The 18,384-nt window shown below is 46.4% G+C and overlaps 1 protein-coding gene across 2 annotated transcripts in view; it reads right to left on the bottom strand.

Annotated features, from left to right (window-relative positions):
* Window positions 1-16,477, bottom strand: part of Tmem170a (transmembrane protein 170A) — a 20,224-nt gene extending 3,747 nt beyond the window's left edge. Inside the window, exons 1-2 of one of the 2 annotated variants that reach the window (XM_005403446.2) lie at window positions 16,230-16,477; window positions 4,045-4,215 (exon numbers count right to left, since the gene is read on the bottom strand). In XM_005403446.2, coding sequence (XP_005403503.1) covers window positions 4,045-4,215; window positions 16,230-16,362 — 304 coding nt within the window. In that variant the 5' untranslated portion in view covers window positions 16,363-16,477. The remainder of the gene's footprint in view (window positions 1-4,044; window positions 4,216-16,229) is intronic. The other variant, XM_005403447.2, reaches the window with a different exon arrangement.
* Between the last annotated feature and the right edge of the window lie 1,907 nt (window positions 16,478-18,384).

The following is an 18,384-nucleotide window of genomic DNA, read 5'->3' as shown; positions in this document are numbered from 1 at the left end:
GCAATGATACTCCTGCCTCAGCCTCCCGAGGGGTGGGATTACAGGCGTGCGCCACCATGCCCGGCACCACTAAAATTTAAATGTGACAGAAATGTTTTGTTCCCCTATGCTTTCTGCTGAGTAGTTTTAAAGTATTCTTTGTATGGTTTGCAGACTACTGCAATGAGCTTTTTGATCTGGACTCCCTGAAAGTGAGTCTCCTAATTTACTGAGTAAAATAATCTAGAGGTAATAATAAAGATGACAAAGATAATTCTCACATAACCTGCCCATGAGCTCAAAAACACCTCTTTATTTCCATGCCAGTTAGCTTCGAGCCCAGCATCTAAGAGGTGCCTGATATATTCTTGGCGACAAATGTCAAACTTCTGAAACTGAGCAAGAAATGTTCCATGCCAAAGGGAATCCCTGCTCCACCTTCTAGCGTATCAGGCTTCCCTTCAAGAAAAGGAGATAAGCCAGTGTGGGGGGCACGCCTGTAAATCCCAGCACTTGGGAGGCTGAGGCAGGAGAACTGCTTCCTGTGAGTCCGAGCCCAGCCTGGGCTGTGCTACATAGTGAATTCAAGGCCTGCCTGAACTACATGGTAAGACCCGGAGGATTCTAAATCATACAGCTGTTAATCCAAAGGGCCCAGGGTGCCTTTTCTGTTTTCTATGTCATTAACTATGCTCGTCACTGTAACTTCCTAGAAATTGAGACCTGTATCTATCCAAAAATCCATCTGCATTGCTACAGGTATTCAGCACTGTGCCAAGAAGGTGTACATTTAATTACACTGAAAAGATTCACATTTCCAGATGACCACCCTCCACCTCATGATGCTCCAAACAAAATTCTCCTTGGTCACTGTGCTCATTCATTATTTACTTTCAGAGCACCTCTTTGTTGTTGTTCATTTTTATTTTTTTGGAAACAAGGTCTTGTGATATAGTTCAGATTGGCCTGGAACTCCTTGGCAATGCTCCTGCCTCAGCCTCCCGAATGCTGGGATTACACGCATGTGCCACCACGCCTGGTCTCACTTTTATGTTTCATAAGGTGTGACCCCTATTCTAAAGGTATTTGGAATCTACCTGGAGACACAAGATAGAAACAGACTTTCAATAATACACTGTAATACGCAGCCCCTCAATCAAATGTCCACATGAGATGTAGCTCAGCAGGAGAGCATGTGCTTCGCACACACAAGGCCATGGGTTTGGTCCCCCAAATCACAAACACCTCTACGTATTTTATAAGTGTGATTTGAGGGTATGTTAACACATTTTAACAATAAGAAAGAACAGCTGGGCATGGTGGCACATGTCTGTATTCCCAGCATCCTGGGAGGCTGAGGCAGGAGGACTACAAGTTTTGGCCTAGCTGTGGTAACTTGGGAAGTGAAAGGAAGGGGAAGACAAGGGGAAGGAAGGGAAACGAAACAATGAACGACCCGAGGTTGGCTGCCCACTTCCAGAGGTCCTGATGTTGCTAACATCTGAAAATACACGTTTCATTGGGCCTGTAATTTAGCCCTTGTAAAAACCGTGGGTTGGATAGAAAGAAGCTTAAGGAATTTGAATTACATCCTAAAGAATTTGGATGGCGGAGAGAAGGAAAGAAGGGGCCTACCAGAAAATAGCAAAGGGCAGGGGAATGAACTCTGTTCTAGAGCCTTAAAGACAGAAATAAGGCCGGGCGTGGTGGCGCACGCCTGTCATCCCAGCACTTGGGAGGCTGAGGCAGGAGAATCATTGCGAGTTGAGACCAGCCTGGGCTACAAGGTGAGCTCAAGGCCAGGCTGAACTGCAGAGCAAGACCCTGTCTCAAAAAGACAACAACAACAACAAAAAACCCCAAAAGACAGAAATAAACATAGAGCCATGCATCATTCCCACGTGTCAGTACTCCACTGAGTATTTTACAGGTGCACCACCTCATTTAATCATTGCTCAGTGCTCAGCGGTGGGCAGCACAGCCCCGTATTACGGCTGAGAAAACCTACACAGGTGCTGGGCTCAGTAATCCCATGTGAACACCAAAGCAGAAGCATCCACAACAACAGTAGGTGACACGGTTAGAACAGAGACAAAGCCGGGCATGGTAGCGCAAGCCTACAGTCACAGCACTTGAGAGGCTGAGGCAGGAGGGATGCTGTGAGTTTGAGCCCCACCTGGGCTATGTTACATAATGAGTTGAAGGCCAGCCTGAAGTACCCTGTCACAAGAAAACCAAGGAAAAAAATCAAATAAACAAAACTAGAACACAAAGTCAGACAAGTCGTCTTAAAAACAACTCAAGTCAGGGATACCAATGGAGATTTCTGCTTGAAGCTTAAAAGTTTAAATTCACTAGCCAGGGATGTAGCTCAGCAGTACAGCGCCTGCCTGGTAAGCGTGAGGCCCTGAGTTTGATTCCGGTACCCCTAATCCAAAAAGTTTAAATTCAAAATGAAAAAAACAAAAACAAAAACACGAATCAGTATGCATATTATGTTTCTATATGTTTTATGAATTTACTTATGATTAAATATGTACCTACAGGGGCTGGGGATTTAGCTCAGTGGCACAGTGCCTGCATGGCAAGTGTGAGGTCATGAGTTTGATTCCCAGTACCGGAAAAAAATCGAAAGTCAACCCCCCCCCCCAAAAAAAGTACCTAGTATACACAACAAAATGCAAACTGGTTACTATTAGATACAACTTTTTTGCTTGCTTTCAATTTTACTATATATAAAATATACCCATTTATATGTAAATATGGGCTTAAAAATGACTTAAACTTACTGTCACCCCTGTAATTATGTCCTGTGACATAAGCCATAATACAAAAACACAAAAGGTTCAAAAATAATTTAAATGTTCAAAGTATGATTTATATATGTACCAGTTCCCCAAAACAAATGTAACTATTACGTATCACAAACACACTGACAAAAAATAGGTAAAAAACATTAATATCCATGTTACTCCAATTCTTAACCAGAAAGTCCTCAGGTAACCAGTGTGGTGGCCACTGGGCAGGCTGAGACAGGAGGACTGCAAATTCAAGTTCAAGGCCAGCCTGGACTACATGGTGAGACCTTATCTCAAAAAAAAAACAACAACAACAAAAAAAACCCCGCAAAAGTCCTGAGGCAGTGGGGTTAGGGATGGCAATTACCTGAACACAAATCCGGTACTTTTTCCCTAGGAATTGAAACTAAGGCCTTGCATATGTTAGGCAAGTGTTCTACCACTGAGTAGATATATCCCCAGCCCTCGAATCAGATACTTTTCTAAACATGTTTATTTTATTTTGGGGGGAGTTGCTGGGGCTTGCACCAGAGCCTTTGCACTGAAGTACATCCTCTACTCTTTTTTATCATTTTGAGACAGGGTCTTGCTAAAGTGCTTAGTTGCCCAGGCCGGACTTCAACTTCTGATCCTCCTGCCTTAGCCTCCCACAGTACTGGGATTACAAGCATGTGCCGCCAGCACCTGCCTGGCTAAGAATTCTTGTCATTAGAATTATTCTTTCATTCTTAAAGTAACCACACCTCAGTGAGAAAAGCAATTCATCAACTCTTCTGCAGGGCCACAGTTAGGTCATAGCAAAATCAGAAAGGAACATGAGCTTTCAAAGGGACAGAGACTTCTCTTTCCCAGCATCCTTTTTTTTTTTTTTTTTTTTTTTGTCTTTTTGAGACAGGGTTTCACTATGCATGCAGTTCAGGCTGACCTTGAGCTCACTCTGTAGCCCAGGCTGGTCTCGAACTTGCAGCAATCCTCCTGCCTCAGCCTCCCGAGTGCTGGAATTATAGGCATGCACCACCACGACTGGCTTTTCCAGTGACCCTTCTCACAAAGCTTAATGTGGACTAAAACCTGGCTTAGGAAGCCAAAGAGATCAGCCACATAAAGGGGGCTCAGGGGTGAGAAAAACACCAACACATTTAAAAATATACCTGTGCTAAAAGACACTGATTTGTACACATCCCACTCTGTATTTCTAAAACGAGCCCTGAAATTCACTGAGTAGTCACATTCAATGTTTTTGACTGGTATTTAATGTCTAACATACTTGTCAAGATTCCAGCAGTAATTGGTCCCACGATGCCCATCAACAGGATGCTTACAGACATGAACCTACCATATTTGTGATGTCTGAGGGTGAAGAGGGCCAGCAATCCAGCGGGGACGTGAAAGAACAGAGAGGACACCAGTGCCCACAGGAACACGCCATACCACATTTCTGCGGGCAAGGGAAGGACAGGCTGTGGTCACTCGCTTCCCCAGTGCGACCCTTGCAAAGTGGCCTGCAGGCCCACTGCGTGCATTTTCAGACTTCTTCAGTCACACATGTGGGCTCATCAGCCCAATGTGCAAACACTGCCGGCTTCGGAGTGGTCAGCAAACTACACACAGGCACTGCCTGTTCTTTGTCTTGTTTTGGTTTGGGTTTTTGAGACGGCCTCACGATGCAGTCAGGCTGGCCTCAAACTCACGGCGGTCCTCCAGGCTACTACACCCAGCTCCACTGCCTGTTTTTGTACATAAAATGCTTTAGCTGTGTTTTAAGACCTGTATACATAACAACTTCTTTGAACACATCCTTGTTTACTGAGGTATCGACTGACAGCTTTCCAGTGACAAGGGCAGAGCTGGTTAACACGGACAAAGATTACATGGCCCACAACCCTAAAATACTGACTTTCTGGCCTGTTTTGTAGAAAAAGCTGACCAACTATTCATTAGCTACTTCTACCCTCAAATTGAAAAAAAGGTTCACCAAGATCTGTAAAAAAGCCAGGTGTGGTAGTACATGCCTGTAATCCCAGCACTCAGGAGGCTGAGGCAGGAGGATGGCTGTGACTTCGAGGCCAGCCTGGGCTACAAAGTGAGCTCAAAGCCAGCCCGAACTGCAGAGTGAAACTGTTTCAAAAAGACACACACACAAAAAAAATTGTGTAAAAACACCCAAACAGCCAGGCACAGTGGAGCACACCTGTAATTCCAGCACTTGAGAAACTGAGGCAGGAGGATGGCTGTGAGTTCAAGGTCAGCCTCAACTGTATAGTGAGTCTCAAAAAGGAGTGGGGGTCTGGGGGTGCAGTGGTAGATCACAAACTTGGCATGCCCAAGACCCTGGGCTCAATCCCCAGCCCTGGAAAAAAAGGCATAAGTAATTTGCTAATTGACAGAGTACTATGCAACTGATAACTATTTTCTTACCTTTCTGATTGTTCAGTCTTCTAAAATGGAAAACCTGTACAATTCATTCTACATCATTTTAAAGACAATGCGGTACACATTAAACCATTACCTCCTACTAGGATATCAAAGCTCCTTAAGATAGGAAATAAATACCAGAAAATATAAATGTTGGGCTTGAAGGCAAGTTAGAAGAGTTGGCTCCTATAAAGAATATCTGCTCACTTTTTTGTTTGATTTTTGAGACAGGGTCTTGCTACACAGGCCAGGCTGGCTTGAACACCTAATCCTGCCTCTGCCTCAGAACCCAGCTCTATATTAAGATAGTTGAAATTCAGACATTATTTTTTTTTCTTTCTGATACTGAAGACTGAACTGAGGGCTCACGCGTGCCAGTTAAGAACACGCCCTGCCCCTGAGCTCAGAGCTACACTCCTAGCCAGTGTAACATACCAGATCACCAACTGCGTATGAGAAGCTGTGCAGGAGCCACCTGGGAAACAACACCATCCTGCGTGCATGTGATTTTCCACGTAAGTGGCAGACACAGCGTTTTTCTCCAGCGAGCCCAAGCAAGGCTTCCGGATCCTGAGGCAGTTCTTTAGCTATTCACATGCAGAAAATGAAGGGCACACACCAGGTAAAGGCCCTGTCACCCCTGGCAAGGGGCGGGGAAGGAAGGGAGCAGATCGGCACCCCGCTTAACCCAGCAGGCTTCTGCACGGCACTGCTGCCACTTCCAGCAGGCGACATTTCGTTGGGAGGGCAGCCCTGTGTATTGGAGGACAAGGAGCAACATCCCCGGCAGGAAAAACCTTTCTTCCTAGTGTGAGGCCAAAGTATCTCTGCACACTGCCCAATGTCCCCAAGGAGGCAAAACTGCCCTGATTAAAAACCATGGGCTAGCCGGGTGAGGTGGTGCACACCTGTAATCCCAGCACTTGGGAGGCTGAGGCAGGAGGATGGCCGTGAATTCGAGGCCAGCCTGGGCTACAAAGTGAGTTCATGGTCAGCCTGAATTGCATAGTAAAACCCTGTCTCAAAAAGACCAAATAAATAAATAAATAAATAAATAAAAACAAAAACCACAGGCTGTACGGAAGCAGACAGGTTATACGCACAATGGCAGTTACAGCTATGTGGGCTCTTATTAAGGGGGTTTGCCCAGACCAAGGACTCCACCATGAAAGCTCTGGATATACTTTTCAAGCTCCCAAGCAGTGAGGGGCATCAGGACAACATTCTGAAGGCCCCATCCCGTACGCCCAGTCAGAACACAAATAACCGTAGAAAACCACCTTTTTGGAGGGGAATTTGAAAGCTAAATGCGTATATCCTTTATAGCAGTGACTTCATTTCCATGAGTACATCCTGCAGAAATACACACGGAGGCAAGGAGGAGGTCACAGGTGGCAGCACTGTCTATATAACAAACAAACACAACCGGAAGCCAGCTGCATGGCTAACACCATGGGATTGTAGAACACGTTCTGTGTATCCATGTAACAGAACAACACATGCCACGTAAAAATGAGATAGATGTACATACAGCAATGGCTTATGAGGCTCAAGCTGCAACGTGCAGTGAAAAAAGCAGGTTGCAAATAGTTATATGGAATAAGAACCTGTTTTTGTAAAAGCAATATAAAATATGCAGGTGTAAATGGTTCTATGTTTTCAGAGACAAGTCTGGACATTTTTATGTAGTCAATAAACATGACTAACATCAACTCATTCACTCTTCAGGACAGTGCTGAAGCATCTATGACAACCCGGATGGTGGCAGAGGCACGTGCTGTACCACTGAGCTAAATCGCAACCCAAATAAATGGTTCTTAGGGCTCGGTGCTTGTTAAAAATGATGTGTTTTGGCACGTTCGACCCACTGAAAAACTATCACATAGCTACCAAAGGGTTAAAACCACTGTGAGATTTGTCCCCTCTGCTTTGTGGGACAAATCTCAGAATTATAACGTTAGTTATAACATCAGTCATAATACTATTGAAATTGATCTATTTTGATAGTGTTTGGAAAATTCTGTTTAAAAACACATTTAAGGCCAGTTGTGATGGCATATGCCTGTAATCCCAGCACTCGGGAGGCTGAGGCAGGAAGACCACTGTGAGTTCGAGGCCAGCCTGGACTACACAGTGAAATCTTTTCTTGAAAAGACAAAAAAAAAGAAAGAAAGTCATGTAATGTGGAGTATGAAGTGATTAAATATATTCATATCCTAAGCTTAAAAATTAAATATACTATTTATATAGAAATATAACCTGGCATATCTTAGATATAGAACACACACATACCAAAGAAAAAAGCACCTTTCCAGCCAATAGGTTCTGCTCCTCCCTTGTAGAAGTGCACCTGTCACAGTGCCAGCACCCACAAATCCCTCCGGTCTGGGCTGCCACGCTCATACTCTGGCTCAGTCACGGCATCCTGGCCTCTCAAGCTAAGGACCCCTGTGTCAGCCAGCTAACCCCGACGCCTCAGGAGGCACCATGCAACTCCCTTCCAAAGCAGAAATACCATCTCCATTCTAGGAATGTTCACCAGCCACTCCCCGGCTCACTGAGAGCCTGACCACCCTAACACCTGCTCTGTATGATGATTCTACGATGGCACCAGGAACGCCCCTGCCCGCAGGACGATGTGAACCTGTCTCCAAGAACCGAGGGCAGCTCTTCCTGTAAGTGGCCTGAGGTGACCTGTGAAAATGGTTCGCTACTCTCTTGACCCAGAAAATGCCACAAAAATCATGCAAATCAAGGCGCTCAACTCTTCATGTTCACTTTAAGAACATTCAAGAAACTGCCCAGGCCATCAAGGGTATGCATATCTGAAAGGCCACCAAGTATCTGAAGGATGTCACATTAAAGAAGGAATGTGGCCGGGCGTGGTGACGCAAGCCTGCAATCCCAGCACTAGGAAGAAGGAGGATGCAGGAGGATCCTCGTTGCAAGTTCGGGACCAGCCTGGGATACAAAGTGAGCTCAAGGCCAGCCTGAACTGCACAGAGAGACCCTGTTTCAAAAAAAAAAAAAAAAAAAAACAACGAAGCAATGTGTGCCATTTCGGTGTTACAGCTGGTAGCTGTGCCCAGGCCACACAGTGGGGCTGTCACAGGGTTGGTGGCCTAAAAAGAGTGCTGAATTTTTGCTGTACGTGCTTAAAATGCAGAGAGTAATGCTGAACTTAAGGGTGTAGATGTAGATTCTGTGGTCATTGAACACATCGCCAAAGCACCCAAGATGCGCAGCTGCACCTGCAGAGCTCATGGCCGGATTAACCCACACACGAGCTCCCCCTGCCACACTGAGATGATCCTTACTGAAAAGGAACAATTCTTCCTAACCCAGAGGAGGAGGTTGCACAGAAGAAAAAGATATCCCAGAAGAAACTGAAGAAACAAAAACTTATGGCACGGGGGTAAATTAAGCATAAAATAAGTGCAGGTAAAAGTTAACAAAAAAAAGAATTGCAGGCAATCACTACTTGGCTGCTGTCTGACACTGAGGTAGGTCAGAAAAAAATAAAAGGTAGAAAGGAGACAAGGAAAACATAACTAATAACACTGTACTTAAGACTGCAACTTCTGGGGCTGGGGATTTAGCTCAGCAGCACAGTGCCTGCCTGGCAAGCGCGAGGTTGTGAGTTTGATTCCCGGTACGGGGGGCGGCGGGGGGGTGGGGGAAGAAGACTACTGCAACTTCTACAACCTGAAGTCCCCTGAAGCAACCCAATTCAGTGTTCCCTTGGTGACAGTTAAACTCTCTTCTTTCCAGATGCAGCACTCTCAAAGTCCCTCAGGAGTATCGGAAGTTCATAAATTGGCTTAATGGAGAAAGCACAGAGCAGGAACCTGATCCTAAGGAACAAGTGGAGAGAATTCAACAAATGCTCAACTCATCTGAAGGAAAAAAAGCAGGGCTCATACCTGTGGGAGGGGTGAGTACCTTTCAGGGGTGTCCCACTCCGAGAGAAGCACAAATGTTCCCTGTTCCAGGAAACACTGCGCCTGCCCCTGAGGGCCCGCCCTGTTTCTTTGTACTTTTTAATTTCTGCCTATGAAAACCGTTCCCATGCTCCTTACTGACTAGCCCTGAAAACTGTTTTGCCCTGCAAACATGCCACAGGTAGGGAGGGTTAGGTTGCTCACTGTAGCTCTGGGAAACTCCTCCGACCCTGCCCAGGGACAGGCCACTGGGATGAGCTGCCGAGCTGAGTCTGGGTGCCTGGGACGACGCTTTCTGCGGTCATTCAGGGCCCCACTGGACAGTGGCTTCCTTTGGGCTGCCACAGAACCCCGGGGTCGCAAGGCTTCATCGGCCAGACACACTACATCGGTAACTTCCAGAAAAGCAGGGCTGGACACAGCAAGCCACCCAACTGCTAGGGGTGAACTGAAGGGCCCAAAATTCATGCTAAATCCGACAGGGCTGCAGCCTTGTGAGAGCAAGCTATCTTGACCTCTTTTTTTTCTTTTGGTCTTTTTGACATAGGGTCTCACTCTACAGTTCAGGTTGGCCTAGAATTCTCAACCATCCTCCTGCCTCAGCCTCCCGAGTACTGGGATTACAGGCATGTGCCACCATGCCCAGCGATTCTGACCTCTTTGTGTGTGTGTGTGTGTGTGTGTGTTCCGGGAATCAAACTCAGGACCTTGCACTTGCCAGGCAGGTGCTTATGCCACAGAGCTATATCCCTGGCCCGATCTTGACCTCTTGATACCTTCTCCACCCGGTAAAAATACAGCATGCAGGCAGCCATCGGAAAGCCAGGAAAAGAGCTCTCACCAGACCCCAGGCATGCTGGCTCCCTGATCTCAAACTTCCAGCCTCCAGATCTGAGGAAATAAAGGTCTGTTACTCCTGCACTCTAGTCTGTGGTACTTTGTTATGGCTGCCTGAACTAAGATGACAACACTCACTAGTTCCCCCTTCCCCAGAAACACAGCATTTGACCAGGGAGGCTATAACCTACATCTCAACCTCCCTAAAAGTTTAAAAGCCAATTTATAAACAGGATCTACCACACCAGGTCAGCACCACTGAGAGCTTCAGAGAAGGGGATGCACACCATTGCTGCCGTGACCCCGAGCACATCCATTAACTACTTCTGCACCTATGTAGTTTATACAGCACCACTTACGCTGCTACAAGTAGGACAAGAAGGCTTTATTACCTTGGGAGAGTTGTAAAGTGTATAAAATTTTTTTAGACAGATAAGATGATGATAGGTCGCTAATAGCAAAGACAAACCCAGATCTATAAATACTTTTTCAGGAACTAAGCGATTTCCCTTTAATCTACTGCACGTTAACTTGCCCTCTATTTAAGAGCTCTTTATCGATCGTCACACAGTACTTTTCATTTCCCTGGCTCAACGCAGTGCCAAAAATATTTGTCCATACATCTTACAGTATTTCTTTGTTCTGCTGCTTTCAAATCAAGCACATTATCTGTAGCTTTGTTTACCCTGGCAGCTGCATCAGCCTGTTTTGTGCTGCTCTATCAGAAAGTTTTTGGCTCACTGTTCTGGAGGGGGAAAGTTCGGATTGAGGCCGCCTCTAGCAAGGGAGGGTGAATAGGTACTGCGAGGCCAAGCAGCAGTTACAACAAACCTCCTCGCACAATGACAAAGGCACGGATCCACGCATGAGGACACGGCCCATGCGACCTGATCACGGCGCAAAGACCCTGCCCCTCAGCACTGCTACACTGCTGGGCAAGTTCTAACACGGGAAGGGTGGGGGACACATTCAAACCACAGTGGCCATGAAAGGCTCGACACCTCCCTATGGCCAAATGTACATCACACAACTAATCTGAAATCAAAGATCTATAAAGAGAAACGAGAGTGAGCATTATGGTACAAGGGGCCCCCAAAGCTATCCCCAACACCTGCGAATGGCTGCTGTGCATAGCAAAAGGGACCTTGCCGAGGTGAATATATGAAGATGACCATGGGTTTTCCAGCTGGACTTAATGTAATGCCAAGGTCTTCTTTGTAAAAGAGGTAGGAGTCAGGGTCAGATGTGAGGATGCTAAGTTGCTGGCTTTGAAGTAGAGGAAGGGCCACAAGCCATGGAATGCAAGCAGCCCCAGAAGTGGGGATAGGCAAGCAAACAGCCTAGTTTCCAGAAGGAACTCAGCCCTTGACCTTGGTTTTAGCCCAGGGAGACCATTTGCAATTCTGACTTCCAGAACCATGAAATAATAAAAACTGCGTTGTTTTAAACTGCTAAATTTGTGGCCTTTTAAAAAAATCTTCCTTTGCTACTGGGGATCAAACCCAGGGCTTTCACATTGAGATATATCCCCATTTTTTAATTTTTAAAAAAAATTTATTTTTGAGACAGGGTTTCACTAAGTCACTAAATTGCCCAGCTGGGCGTGAACTTGAGATCCTCCTGCTCATCCTCCCAGAGTGCTGGGAATACAGGTGTGCACCACCGTACCTGGCTAATTTGTGGTAATATAGTAAAAATAGCAGACTAATACAAACGCTGCCAATTTATTCATTCATTAGTCAAACATTTATTGTGCACATTCTATATGCCAGGCACATCAGTGAAAACGAAAAGACCTAAGGCCTCTAAGAGTTTGTATCTTTAAAACTATGCTTTTGAAAGTGGGCACGGTGACAAATGCCTGCAATCCAGACTACTCAGGAGGCTGAGGCAGGAGGACCACGAGCCCCAGGACTTACTCTCAGGACTATTAACTGGTTGGCCACCTCTCTCCTAACACCACAGCTGGCCCCACCTCCCATCCCCGTTTGGAGTGTGCTCCCAGCCTGCCTCACCCCATGGGCCTCTTGGTCCTAGTCTGGCCACACCCTGTTGGTCTGATCAGGCCTCCATCTATTCTCCACACAAAGCCAAGCCAGTCAGTGCTACTGGGTATGGAGTTTCCTGTTGGGGTGATGAAAATATTCTCAAACTGACTCTAGGGATGCCTGAACAACTCTGAAATATACTAATAACCACTGGATTGTACACTAAAAAGCCAGATCATCCTCTATTAAAACTGTCCAAAGCTACCCACTAGGATCTGACCCTACCTCCTCCTCTCTCCCTTGCCCACATATCCACCTAGGCACATGGGATGTTTCTTTTATCTTATTTTTGAGATAAGGTCACACTATGTAGTTTAGGCTGCTCTTGAACTCACTATGTAGCCCAGGCTAGCCTTAAACTTGTGGCGATCCTCCCACCTCAGCCTCCTGAGTGCTGGGATTATAGATACGTGCCACCACACTTGGCACATTAGATGTTTCTTAAAACGAGCTCCTCTTTCAGGGCCTTTGAACTTTGAGACAGAATCTCATTAAATTGTTCAGGCTGGCCTTGAACTTTTGATCCTCCTGCCTCAGCCTCCCCAACAGCTGGGATTACTGTTGTGTGCCACCACATCTGGCTTGATCCATTTTTAATTTTAGTAAGAGCACAACAAAGACATTACTGGGCTTTAGTTTAATTGTCACAAAATACACTTTGACGTTGCTTAGTGAAATGTGTATCTTCAGAAATGATTGTTAGTCCAAATTCCAAGACCTGTCTTTCCTGGTATTGAGATTTGTTAAAAATAACAACAAAGAAATTTGAACAATTTGGAATAGGGAGCCGGGTATGGTGGTGCATGCCTGTAATCCCTGCACCCGGGAGGCTGAGGCAGGATTGTTGTGAGTTTGAGACCAGCCTGGGCTACAAAGTGAGCTCAAGGCCAGCCTGAACTGCAGAGTGAGGCCCTGTCTCAAAAAAAACAAAAACAAAAAAAAATTTGGAATAGGGAAGGTTACGCAAAAGTCTAGATTGCTAAATTGCAAATGCAAGTTAAAAAAAAAAAAAAAATCAATCCAAAGCTTCCTGGCAGATAAGCCACAGAATGTTTCAGAGCAATGATTCTGTGATAATGAGTTGGCATAAACTGCAAGTAACCTTTCCTGTTGGCCCAAAATAGAAATGATGCCAGATTCAGGACACTGAACGAAACTCCTTTATTCGCAGGCTTTGGTGGCTCAAACCAGGTCAAACTTCAGTTACCTATTGTATCTAGCATTCCAGCTAAGGATGAGACACACAAAGGAGGGTATGTGCTCACCACCGCATTCTGATTGACCTGAGGGTAAGGGCTATGCCCTTATTCAAATGTATACTTGCTGAACAGTGACCCCTGGTAGCCAACACCCTTAAATTACACACCCATAGAAGTAATGGTCAACTCAAGTGCACACTGTAATTTAATATTTTAGAATAATTTCTAAAAGCAAAACAATTCCCATAGGAAGAGCTACTTTACTGTGACGTATTAAAACTATCAGCTCAGATCCACTCATCTTAATCTTTTCTTACAAGGGAACCATGCCGGGCATGATGGCGCACATGTGTAATCCCAGCACTCCAGTGGCCGAGGCAGGAGGATCATTGTGAGTTCCAGACCAGCCTGGGCTACAAAGTGAGCTCAAGGCCAGCCTGAACTGCATAGCGAGACCCTATCTCAAAAAAAAAAAAAAAAGGCACTAAAAGGGAACTAACAATGAGACAGACTAAAAAGAACATTCAGTTCTAAAGTATCTCCTTACGTGACTTTTAATTATGAAAGGATGAAGGCAGCCTTCGATGGACACATCTAACAGATACTATCTTCATCAAACGAACACAGCTACCGTTATCAGTAAAGGTTCAGACTGATGTAACTATTGATGCGATTCACTGTCAAGTGGAAAATAGGGTGCATTCTCACCAAAAAAGCTTACTCTGAATCAAATCATGGAAAAAGTTAATGAATCTAAATTGTAAGACACTTTACAATTGGCCTAGATTCTTAAAAAAAAAAATCTCAATCTCAAGAAACTGAAACAAAAATTGAAACCTGTTCTAGGTTACATGAGACTGAAGAGACATAAAACTAAATGCCATGTGTGAACCTTTTTGTTTTTGAGACAGGGTCTTGCCATGTAGTTCAGGCTGGCCTTGAACTCACTTTGTAGCCCAGGCTGGCCTCAAACTCGGTTTTCCTCCTGCCTCAGCCTCCCAAGCGCTGGGAGTACAGGTGTGCACCACCACACCCAGCCCAAGGTTACACAGTAATCCGTGATCAGATCCTGAAATAAACTTTATGTATGAAACTAGCTAGTGAGTGGTACTGGAGACTGAGCCTGGGCCCTCTGCCCTGAGCCATACCCCCTAACTTTTTTTATCCACTGGAACAGGGCTCTCCAAATTGGCCAGGCTGAGGATCTTCCTCCTTCTCCCCTCCGCAGTGCTGGGATTACAGGCAGGCAGTACTGCAACCTAGTTAGATCCCAGAATCTTAAAAAAGGGGGGGAGGGAGCTATGTGGCCAATTGGGGGAAAGTGTAAATAAGATCTGTACTTTAGAAAACATTACTCTATCAATGTAAAATACATTAAGACTGATATGATTTTGTGACTGTAAGAAGAAATAGCTGTGTTGGAAGAGGTATGCTCAAGTACTAGGAATGAAGTGCCCTGACTTCTGCAACTTCCTCTGAAAGGGCTCTGCAGAGTTAAAATGTGACAGGAATGCATGTAAGGTAGGTGTGTGTGTGTGTGTGTGTGTGTGTGTGTGTGTGTGGACAGAAAGCATATGTTAAGACCAATGACAGACCAAACATATGATGATGAACTCACAAGATAGAAGAGCCTGAGTGTGTGATAAGCTACACCACTTGCATTAAGTGCACTTTACAATGTTCACACAACGAAACCCGTCTAACAAGTCCAGGTTGTTACACAATTCGTGCCTTTATCACCTAATCAAAGCATATGGATATTTACTGTACTATTCTCTCCACCTTTTAGAAGGCTTGAAATTTTTCCAAATAGAGTTGGCAGAAAAAATAAACAATGTTTCACTTCTCAGTCATGGTCTCCAGAACGCCATATACTGTATTTTTATTACTGTCGATTGTGATCCTAATACTTTTTGAAACAACTTGAGCTGCCAGATTGTCACTTCAGGCATGACTACAAGCTAACATTTCACTTGCCCTAACACAGGTTGTTGCTCGATCAGCTACCTGATAAGCCTGTGCTACAAGATCCCTAGGCAGGTGATGCACGGAAATCCCAAGTGTCCACTGAACGGCGCCTGGCAGTCGCTGCCCAGGAGCTGGGAAATCACCTAAGACGGGAGTCAGCAACCCCATGTGCCTTCCCTTGGCATCCTCTCAAAGCCCAATTCTCTGTTTACTAAATCAAGGTATCAGGGCCCTAACCTCCCCGTTCAATCGCTAGTATTCTGTCGTCTGGTCTGTGAAGGTCTCACACAAATAACTGCGCCCTAGCTTAAAAGCTTTTATTAATCTTCCTAGAAGAGGTCATTTCTTCTCAACTTTTTCAGCGTGAACAGCTCTGCTTTGTTACTTTGAAAAGCCATTCTAAGCCGGGTGTGGTAGCGCACGCCTGTAATCCCAGCACTCGGGAGGCTGAGACAGGAGGATCATTGTGAGTTCGAGACCAGCCTGGGCTACAAAGTGAGCTCAAGGCCAGCCTGAACTGCATAGTGAGACCCTGTCTCAAAATGACAGAAAAAAAAAAGAAAAGAAAAGAAAGAAGGAACTCTAGAGAGTCGAGCTGCAGGGGGCGGGTCTGCATGGGGCGCCGGCGATAAGCAGACGCGGCTGCCAGCGCAGAGGGGTTGGGCTCCAGGCTAGAAACAGAGGAAATATGAACCCTGATCGCCGTTCGGCCAGCCAGGGACTATCCTAGCCCAGTTCCTGGGAGAGGACAGGCACCGTTCTGACCCCGGACAGCACTCTGAAGCCGACAGGCCGGGACATTCCAACGGGCGACGCCCGGCCCCCTGAGTTACCCGGTCCACCCGTGGCTGCTCTCTCCGACCGCGCCCCCTCCCCCCGTCGCAGGCTCGTGGCGGCCGGTCCCCGCCGACCTGCGAAGAAGTGACCAGAAAAGGCGTTCTCGGGCCCGGAAGCCGGAACCGGCCCGCAGCAGGAGCGCGGTCCCCACCCGCCCCCCCCCCAGCGGCGGAGCGCGCAGTGCGCAGGCGCGAGGCGGGGCCGTACCTGGGAAGGAGCAGAGAGAAGTGGAGTTGGGGCACAGGGTCCCGTTGCCCACCCGCGGCACGAGCTTCAGGCTGAGGATCTGCTGCAGGAGTCCGGCAGACCCCCCGCTGCCGCCGCTCCCCTCGCGCTCCATCCCGCCGCCATTCACCGCAAAAAGATAAAGGGAACGCTCCCGGAGTGCTACACAGCCTCCTTCCCTACAACTACGCCGCCTCAGCGTCACCTTCGCCGGGGCCCTCTCCTTCCTCCCTCCCCAACGGCGCTGCCAAGTGATAGTCCCTTCTTCCAATCACAGGGCGCCGCACACGCACGGGGCGGGGCTGGAATTGTTCCCGCCCTCGACGTAGCGCAGGACTGGCGGAGACCAAGATCCGCCCACACGCGATGCGCCCCCTACTGGAGGAGCCTCTCCTGCACCGTTTAGGCGCGCTCGGGTCTTCCTTTGGTAGCAGCCGCTCGAGTGAGAAAGTGGGGCGGTTGTGTGGGCCGGGTCAGAGCGGAGATGCGGGCTTAAAACGGATGTGGCGAAGCACCGGTAAGATAGATTGGTGGCGTCGTTTCGGCTAGGACTGGAGTCCAGTATTTATGAAGCCTTTATGAAGAGAACATGAAAGTTATGTATTTATTTATTTATTTAAATTTTATTTTAAAGAGAGTAGTAAATGAGAAACAAACAAAAGTTATGCTTTTAAAGGTGAGCATAGCCCGGCCTGGAGACGCACGCCTGTAATCCCAGCACTCGGGAGGCTGAGGCAGGTGGATCGTTGTGAGTTCCAGACCAGCCTGGGCTACAAAGTGAGCCCAAGGCCAGCCTGAACATAGGCTGAGGTAGGAGGATCGTTGTGAGTTCCACACCAGCCTGGGCTACAAAGTGAGCTCAAGGTCAGCCTGAACTACATAGCGAGACCCTGTCTCAAAAAGAAAAAAACAAACAAACAAAAAAAAACACAATAAAAAAAAATTGAGAGCAAGTCTTGCTAAGTCAGTAAATTGGCAGGCTGAGCTTGAATTTGTAATCCTCCTGCCACAGCTTCCCAGCATGTTGGGATTATAGGCATGTGCCACCGTACCCATTCAGTTTAGAAATTTCTGTCTGGTACTTTTTTGAAATGCCCATTAATTAAATGGTTTGGTCACCCTCAATTGTTATCTTTGATCGCCTTTTCTTTTTAAAAACATTATTGATATTGGAGATTGAACTGAGGGTGTAATCTTCACTAGGCACACACTTTACAACGGTGTTACATCCCCGGCCTTTTCATTTTATTTTGATACAAGATCTCACTAAATAGCCTCGAATTTGTGATCCTCCTGCCTCAGCCTCCCAAGGCTGAGGATTGTAGCTAGGATTACAGACATGTACCACCATGCCTGGTCTATCTTTTTTTTAAATATCTATTTTACCTGTAAGATAAATATATATTTGTGTATTTATTTGGTTTTGGCTTCTGAGATGGGATCTCCAAAAAAACTATTGCCCAGGCTAGCTAAGAAATTCTGGGCTCAGGTGATCCTCCTGCTTCACCCTCTCCGGTGGCTGGGACTATAGGTGCACACTGCCCAGCTTGGATGTTTCTTTTTAAAATATAAAAGAGATTCAGCTACAGCTTTCCTTTGCTCCCTCCTCCTTCCTGTTCCCAGATCTGCGTGTCATTTTTATGTTGGCCTATACAAATGCACTGCATGCATGTGTGTATGCATATTCATAAACAAAGTTTTCCAATTTGCATACTAGTCTGCATCAGTTTTACAGTGTGCATTTCTATACTCAGAAGGTTGTAGATTTATCCAGGTTGCTATAGGATCCAGCTCGTTCACTTGAATCACTGGCATGTACTCTCTCTTGTGGGAATATACCAGTACTTATTTCTCTTTTTGCTAGTATAACAAATAGATTAGTAGCAGCAGCAGCAGCAGCAGCAGCAGCAGTATTTTCTTCCTGAAGGGTCTTGTCCAAGTCCTTTCTCCTGTGGGCAGGGTAACTAGGTGCTGGGCTGTAGCAGGTGAGGACTCCAGAGGTGGCGGGCGAGTGGCTGAGGCTCCCTGCGCCAGTGTAAAGGCCAAGTGTGCGGCCAGTACAGGACTGGGAACCCACTTGGTGATCCAGCCGGGGTGCTGCGGGTGCCTGAGATACAATTAAATACTAAATAAGAAG

The sequence above is a fragment of the Chinchilla lanigera genome, unplaced genomic scaffold (assembly GCF_000276665.1).
Source record: "Chinchilla lanigera isolate Chin_1 unplaced genomic scaffold, ChiLan1.0 scaffold00083, whole genome shotgun sequence".
Lineage (NCBI taxonomy): Eukaryota > Metazoa > Chordata > Mammalia > Rodentia > Chinchillidae > Chinchilla > Chinchilla lanigera.
Note: the sequence above shows the minus strand (reverse complement) of the source record. Positions and strands in the feature narration are given on the sequence as shown.